The following is a 7,808-nucleotide window of genomic DNA, read 5'->3' as shown; positions in this document are numbered from 1 at the left end:
GGTGTCAAAATAGTTTATAAAAAAAAAGTAAAAATAAAATAGTGTAGTGACATGACATTGTGATTGGGGCAATCTTCGCCCTCCATTAAAAAATGAACAGTTGGATAAGGGGGAGGATAGAACTTCTATGTTGTAAGGGAAACATAGAAAGCTTTCCTTAGTTTTAATGGGGACAAACAACAAAAGAAGCTAACAATTAACAATTGTTTTTTAAAAATAAATCAAAGGAAGCTAGGGTTTCTCAAAATATATGTGCTGCTAGGGTTTATGAGGATTTGGGGTATATCAAAATACCTTAACCCACAAAGAGAATAAAGCTTCAATGAACGTCACGAAAGCTTTAGGGTTTCTTGTTCATCTAATAAACGTCATCCTCTCATCAATGATATTGTTAAAACTCTTTACTAGATCTTCAAGTTTATAGAATTTTAGGTTTATTCAAACAAACGATCCCAAATTTCTTCAAATTATCATGATCACAGTTTTGTTGAGTCAGCTGACTCACCTAATACTGTGTGGCCCTTGCCTATCAAACGTTCATCTCTAAGATGGATTTAAAAAATTGTCGCATCCACCAAGAGTTAAAAATGGAAGGTGGGAAAATGAATTTAAAAAATAAAATTTATAGTTTTTGATTTTTTTTTTTCTAAATTTAGATATTATCATGGTTAAGATTATCGTCTCTAAAATTTTGAATCAAAAATACATCTTTAAAATATATTATTGGAGGGAGATCGAAAGAATACTCGCCAAATAGTTTTCCAATTATCAAATACTCGGTAACCGTTAACTCGTTAAAAAAAAAAAATCAAACACGACAATAAAAATGTCGACCTTTTTCATAAGCTCTAACTTCGGAGAACTTTCGTCGCGTTTCCACTTACTACGAGGCCCCTAGTGTACAAAATGATCCGGCGGGAATACGTTTTCTACTTTATATCACCTGTTTACATCCACCATCAATGACGTGAATTTTCCTCGGTAATTAAGTTGTAGGGCTATGTGGGGCTATGTAAATCCCTCACATCGACCAAGACGCTCTTTCTTCTTTCTTCTTCGAAAACCCTAACCCTAAATCGGCAATATAATACAAGGCACTCTTCCCTTCCCCTTTTTGCGAAAACCCTAACTCTAATTCAACTGGTTAGCTGGTTAGTGTAGCAGCGATAATGTCACATTTTGGAAGATCAGGTCCTCCCGATATCAAAGACACCTTCTCCCTCCTCGTCCTCAATATTACATTTCGTAAGTTCTTTGAAAACCTAATTCATTTTGCGTGATAAACCTAATATCTGTTTCTGTTTCTGTTTCAGAACCTAAATCCTGCCTTTCTTTGCTACAACGAGAAATTTCTTTTTCGATGGAAGCTTTATTATCGTTCTTTTAATACTCTGTTTCCTGTTTGGTTTTGATACAGCCCAATTTGTTTTTCTCTCTGCTGTTGTTTGTTCTTCCTTGATTCTGGATGAAATTTCTGGATTATCTGCTGAACTTTCTTTCGTTTCCAACGTATTTGAAAACCTAATGTTTAATTTTTCTTGGTAGAATCTGAACTTTTTCTGTTCTGTTTTATCTGTTGAAACCTTAATGCCAGTTTCCTATTATATGCTCCTTAATACCCATATATACTGTTTATCTGCATGTTTTTTAGCCTCTTTTAATTGCACCATAGGCCCTATTTCTCTCTTCTGATTTTGTAAACTCCAAAATAGTATTGTATGAGAACCCTAACTCGAATTGTAGAATCTCATTTCGTTTTCGCCTTCCTTCCTGCTAATGCTGAATTCTTTTGGATGGTATGCTGCAAGAGACACCATTATTCCTTCTTTTTTGTTGTATCCCCTCTTCAGGGCCCCAATATATTCATCAGATCCTGGTTTGTTTTGGAAACCTATTTTCCTTATTACTATGTAACTAGATCTTTTTTTTTTTTCTCCTGGGATAGCTGTGTTTTTGATGTTTTCTTTCTAATTTATTTTTTATTGTATTTTTTTCGTCTCCTCATATGTTTTTTGCAATATCTAGGTTTTGTTCATCTGGTTTTGTGTCACGATTCTCAGCTAAGAGATGCTTTTTCTTTCTTTCTTTTGCATACAGACCTTAATTTGGGTTTTTTTTCCAATTTCAGACCATTATGCGGAACCCTATAGCTTGCATTTTTTTTGCTGATGTTGTTGGTGTTTTCGCTTTTTTTCCTGATTGTTTATCAGTTGTTTATTTATATTCTTGATTGCATGGTGGACCTGATGTTTACTCCTTTTATCAGGTCCTGTGTTGACAAAGTTCTAGTTCTGGCTTCTATGAAATTTTTTTGCTCCAATATCTGTAATTATATCTTTTTATTCCTGGTTTTGTTTGAGCTGCTTATACCATCACTCAAAACCTGAGTTCTCATCTTCCTTATGTCGGTTTGCCATTTTCAACTGGCTAGCTTACCCATTTCAGTATTTTCTTCTGCAAAATCTCATCTCTTTTTAATTTCTGCTTTTATTTTGTCATCGCTCAAATTCTAAAATTTGACGTTCTTGTTGTGAAAATTTTCTTTTTCTACATTGATCCCTTGCTGAGTGAGATGCGATCTGTAACCCCTATTTCTCTGACAAACTTAAAGTCTTGGGTTTTCTTCCTTTTGCATTGCAAGTGCAATTATTATGCACATTTGGATTCTAGTCTATTGCATTTGTTTATTTGTTGTTCATCAATTGTGATGCTACATCTTACATTGGTTTCTGTTCCCATTTGCACATTGACAGTTGTTTCGTTACCCCATTTCTTTAGTAATATATGTTAATGATTTCTATTGCTGGGTCACCTCCTCAATATTAATATTTTCTAATGATTTCTTTTGCTGGGCCGCCTCTTTGATTAAGCCTCCTTGAAGCCCTCATGACATCATATTTCTGTGCCTGTTATGACATTTTCTTGCTCACTACAGTAATAGCCAAATTAGTGGTTTTTTTCTCTCATGTCGCTTCTTACATTTAATCTGTTATGTAGGTCCTGCTTTTGTTTAGATACTGGTATTTTCGTCCCTTTTAACCGTCTTATTAGCCATTTTTTCTCAATTTTTTTTTTGATAAAGTAGCCATTTTTCTTATAGTCCCATTCTTTTCCTTCCAATCCCATTTACTCAAACAAACCTTCAGCATCTGATTTTACAATTTATTTTCGTTGAGGTTGTCTCATAATAACTTCCACTAGGAAACTATTTGAATGTTGAACGGCCACAAAAAAAAAGAAAAAAAGGAAAAAAAGTTTTGTTTTCCATTTTTTCCTCATGATGTTATTTTATGGCTTCACATATTATGATATCTAATGTCAGATTCCAATTCTTGTTTATTACTATCCAATAGATACTGTTTATTTTTATCATTTACCATTATCTATTGTGTCTTGTTCGTTTGTTTGGTAGGCACTACTGCCGATGATCTATTCCCACTCTTTGACAAGTATGGGAAGGTTGTTGATGTGTTCATCCCAAGGGATAAGAGGTATCTTTATATGATCGTGTGGCTTGTCAAATTAGGTTCCACATTGTATGTTATGTGAATAAGTTGTGTTATTTTGTGATTATATGATGCATTTTTTCTTAGGACTGGAGATTCACGTGGGTTTGCATTTGTGCGGTATAAGTATGCAGATGAGGCGCAAAGAGCTGTAGAGAAACTTGATGGTGAGATTCTTACTGCTGTTATTATATTTGTTACTAGTTTTGTTGGTCTGCAAATGCACAAATGTTATTAATATGGTTTCATTTATCGCCTTCTTTAGTTGGGATAAGGCTCGGATGATGGTGGTCGTGATGATTTATTGCCTTCTTTACAGGGAGAAATGTGGATGGGAGAGAGATTATGGTTCAGTTTGCGAAATATGGACCTAATGCGGAGCCCATGTGAGTTATAGTATCTCTCTCTTTCTCTCTTGTCTAAGCTTTTGTGTACTGTTACCTGGAACCATATTGAAGCCCTGTAGCAACCTTGCCTCTAATCTCCTTTTTGTGAGAACATTTTCTTTCTCCATTGTCTGTGATTACTGTAGGTAATATCTAATAGATTGTTTGGAATTTCCATTCTCTATTTTGCGATATACTTTTTGTTCATGGGTTTATGGTGTGACTAGTCTGGCATTATTTTCTATAGTTTTTGATTTTCTATCCTGTTTGGATGCATAAATATATAACCATGTTCACTTTTTCTTACTATAAGCTGTTAGAACCTGTCACAGAAAAAGAAAAAAGAACAAAAAAAATAAATGAATGTAGATTGACATGAAAGCATTGTAGTTTTTTGCTCAGATATCTAATGGTTTCACTTTGTCTTGTACTCTTATCTCTTTGTTTATTTTGTGTGAAAGACTTTCATGTTCTTGTGCGTGATATTGTGCTTTAACTTATGGCTTTGCATTATCTGTATATTGTACTTGTTTGATTGATTTTGGCAATTTAATGACTTCAATGGTTCGAATTTGTTTTCTCCATGGTATTCCCTGATTTATAGGTTCGATTTTGTTTTCTCCATAGTATTCCCTTATGTATATTTACGTGTTGATCCTTTTGTATGATTACAGTAAGAAAGGAAGGATAGTTGAATCATTTCCTAAGACAAGGGGTAGATCAAGGAGCCGCAGCCCAAGGCCGAGGTAAGGATTTTTTGGTAACCTAGTATCTTTTGCGTTCTCCAAATGCATTTCCATCATGGTTATTTTTTTTATTAATTAATATTTGGGTATCTGGGTTTAAAACTTGCTGTTGTACAAAGTTCTTATCCCGTTGAACATATTCAAGCCTCCACAGCACACATGTTAAGGCTCGTGGAGGGCCACTCATATGATCGTGCAAGTATGTGCTCAGAATTTTTCTATTCAGTTGGTTTTAGAACCTGGATATTAAATATTTTTACTCGTGGCCACAGCAGGTTATTACTTCTAAAAATTTGACTTGTCCTTTAGTAATGCAGTTCACTTATCAACAGTATGTGTTATTATTACTAGATGTCAAGTTTTATTTGGTTTATATGTGGGTCTCTATGATCATGTAGAGTTTGATTGTGACTTGCAATTTTTTTTATGACGGTTGGTTGTGACTTTTATTGTTTTATTTGTAGGTATCGTGGTGATAATCGAGATGAATATCGCCGTCGAAGTAGGAGTCGTAGTAGGGGCAGGTATGGTCGTGATAAGTATCGGGGGAGGGAAAGAGAATATCGCCGTCGAAGCAGGAGTCGCAGAGCAAGTCCTGATTATAGTAAAGGTACTAAGGGTAGGTCAGCTGACGAGCCAAGGAGGAGCAGGACTCGATCATATGACAGGTATATGCTTCAGTTGAACTCTTTGTTTGTTATTCTACTAAACACTGTTAGGAATTTCCTTTTTTTTTTTAGTCTAGGGATATTGTTAAAAAAAAAGTGAAGAAAAAGGAGAAGGCAAAGAAGATTGAGACTATCTTCTATGATTGTTGATGCATCTGTTCTTACATTATGAAAATTTGCAGTGAATCTCCTGCTCGTCGCAGTCGTTCTCCTCAGAGAAGCATTTCCCCAAAGAAGAGTCCTCGTGATGAAAACCCCAAAAAGCGCAGTGTATCTCCACCAGGTCGACGTGCATCACCACCTAGTCAACGCACATCACCACCTAGTCGACGTGGAGATTCTCGAAGCTTGACACCTCGTAAATCAGGATCTGAGGTACCTTGTTGTGGAATTTGCATTGCATTCTCCATATGAATGTTATATTGCATTATGTTGTTTCCTAGGGCCTGTTGAATGCCTTTTAATTGATCAACATCTTGGATTTTCATGTTGCAGGAATAAGGAATAGGGTTGGTGATGCCAGGCATTGTTGATTGTAATCAAGGGTGAACTCTGTCTTTTCGTGTTTCTATGATGATTTCTGTGAATCATGCGGATGCTTACTGTTGGAATTGTTGAATGCTAGTTGGGTAGCTGAGACACTTTCCCGAGGTTACTTTTGTTCTTGGAACTTTTTTCTATTTCTCCAGGATGATACTATTCAAGGGGCACCTTGAGACTTTAGGAATGGGATGTGGATTATATTATGTGAGCATGTGAATTTTCATTTTTCTTTTTATTTTGACATGCATGCATAAGTTGTGCATCTTATATAGTATATGCAGTGGAGCTTGTGGGTTTGTATTGTAATTTGGCTCTCTTTTTACAGTACAACAAGCTATGTTCTGTATTCCAAAACGAATTACTAGGCCCCAATCTCCTGATGAACCATACTGTTCGGTTTGAGATCTCTATGTTCGTGGATCGAATTTGTTGTTGCTGATGGCCAAGTTGGTGGAAAAGGAATAATATTCTTGATGATGATGTTGTAGCTGTGGCTGTGTATACTTAGATTGATGTCCGGTACAATGCTGATACCAGTTTGCAGACATCAAGAACATGCTGTGCTTTTATTAACTAAAAAATGAAACAGGTTCCATTTAGTCATTTGATTGGTAAGGTTCTCATTTTTTTCTTTTCCTGAATAGTCTTTGGGTTGGTCTTTGAGATTCTGACTTTTGCCTGACCATGCATCCGGAGCTGTGGTGGTTTAAATTTGGGCTGAGAGAGGAATGAGGAGCTGTGGTTAAAAGATGGTTGGAAGGGCAATACATGTGTTGATCTTTAACTGAGATGCTGTTAATTGATCTGGATGCTCTTCAAAATCTCTGATGCGGCCATGCTGATACAACAGTGGAAACTGCTGCTTCGGGTGTGTAATACCCTGAGGTTGAGACAGAGTATTTTTGAGAATAGTTGAGTTGACAGAGTTTTACTAAAAGCTAATTTTTTTCTTGTTTTTTTATTTCTTTTTTTCTTCTGTTTGTCTTTTATTTTTAAAAGTTGTAATGTTTTTTGCAATGCCTAAAGCTTTTAAGATCTTGTCCAACTTTGATGGTGCAATGTTTTGGGGTCGTGGTTCTATGCATGAATCATAATCAGTTTGATTGGATGCAATTTTTTTTGCTTGTGATGAAGCTGTCACCTGTGGAGATTGGGTCGTGTTTGGAAATAGTTGGTGCTGATAAATTATACAATATGCACAACCTCTCATGGCTGGATGATTATGGCTTGGCTTGATATATCGACCAGGATATGCTGGTTCATCTCATGCAGAAATGAGGGTCATTTTATGCACTCATTTCAGCCTTGTTTTCATTTTGTTATGAAGGCGATTTTTATATTTAAATGTAATTCTGCCAATTGATATCTTTTAGCTTTAGTTCTTGAGAACCCAAAGGGGAGCTGTGAAATTTTATAATGCCTTATTGATGAGGGAATTTTTTTTTTTAGAATGCCCTCTACATGATGTCTTGTGACTCTGGTCTTTGATGCAGTTTGTGGAAATGTTGCAGAAACTAATTTTTTCTCGATATTTCCTTTTGGTATAGTGCGTCTTGTATATCTTGGTTGACTATTGTTGGTTGTTGTCATGATAGCTATCTTAAGGCTGTCTGGTTTATGAAGCATTTTTTGGTCTATCTTTAGGACTGGTTTATGAAGTGCTATCATCTTATGATGTCATTGTTGCATGGAATAATACTTAGCCGATCCACTTTTTGCATGATTTCTCACCAAAATTTTCGACAAGTAATGTTTATATTGACTGCCGACAGGTGAGTGCGTTCTCCATTTGACTATGTTTTGTGGTATGCGGTCGATAAACCACCTGATCCTGATGCTTTGAAAAGCAATCTGCTTCCCACATAATGGTTGACTTGTATAGGTTAAATATACATTTTCATCGTTTCTCGGTGCTGATTGATGTTAGGAAGCTAATAGCTCTCCCTGGATATACATGCA

General features: G+C 35.8%; 1 protein-coding gene across 4 annotated transcripts; it reads left to right on the top strand.

Moving 5' to 3' along the window:
- Nucleotides 1-1,116: 1,116 nt before the first annotated feature.
- On the top strand, nucleotides 1,117-7,380 carry LOC18439579 (uncharacterized). 4 transcript variants are annotated; one of them, XM_020670557.2, is made up of 11 exons: nucleotides 1,117-1,245; nucleotides 3,413-3,491; nucleotides 3,594-3,673; nucleotides 3,826-3,892; nucleotides 4,567-4,638; nucleotides 5,103-5,306; nucleotides 5,489-5,681; nucleotides 5,802-5,957; nucleotides 6,175-6,460; nucleotides 6,546-6,717; nucleotides 6,984-7,380. In XM_020670557.2, exons 1-8 carry the CDS (start codon nucleotides 1,170-1,172, stop codon nucleotides 5,805-5,807), a joined length of 777 nt encoding a protein of 258 aa, XP_020526216.1. In that variant the 5' UTR covers nucleotides 1,117-1,169; the 3' UTR covers nucleotides 5,808-5,957; nucleotides 6,175-6,460; nucleotides 6,546-6,717; nucleotides 6,984-7,380. The 4 variants fall into 4 exon arrangements, with proteins under 4 accessions (XP_020526216.1, XP_088720893.1, XP_020526214.1 ...); XM_088864767.1 differs by having other exon boundaries at nucleotides 5,802-6,053; nucleotides 6,984-7,297; XM_020670555.2 differs by having other exon boundaries at nucleotides 6,175-6,717.
- The last annotated feature ends 428 nt before the right edge of the window (nucleotides 7,381-7,808 follow it).

Source organism: Amborella trichopoda, chromosome 4, assembly GCF_054954075.1.
Source record: "Amborella trichopoda isolate Santa Cruz 75 chromosome 4, AtrichopodaSantaCruz75HAP2 v2.0, whole genome shotgun sequence".
Taxonomy (NCBI): Eukaryota; Viridiplantae; Streptophyta; class Magnoliopsida; order Amborellales; family Amborellaceae; genus Amborella; species Amborella trichopoda.
Note: the sequence above shows the minus strand (reverse complement) of the source record. Positions and strands in the feature narration are given on the sequence as shown.

What these genes read in the sequence shown, in the direction of transcription:
- LOC18439579 (XM_020670557.2), top strand. Translation starts at nt 1,170, where the DNA reads ATGTCACATTTTGGAAGATCAGGTCCTCCCGATATCAAAGACACCTTC. An exon ending in TTCATCCCAAGGGATAAGAG is followed by an intron (nt 3,492 to 3,593) that starts GTATCTTTATAT and finishes ATTTTTTCTTAG; the next exon opens with GACTGGAGATTCACGTGGGT. An exon ending in AGCCGCAGCCCAAGGCCGAG is followed by an intron (nt 4,639 to 5,102) that starts GTAAGGATTTTT and finishes TTTTATTTGTAG; the next exon opens with GTATCGTGGTGATAATCGAG.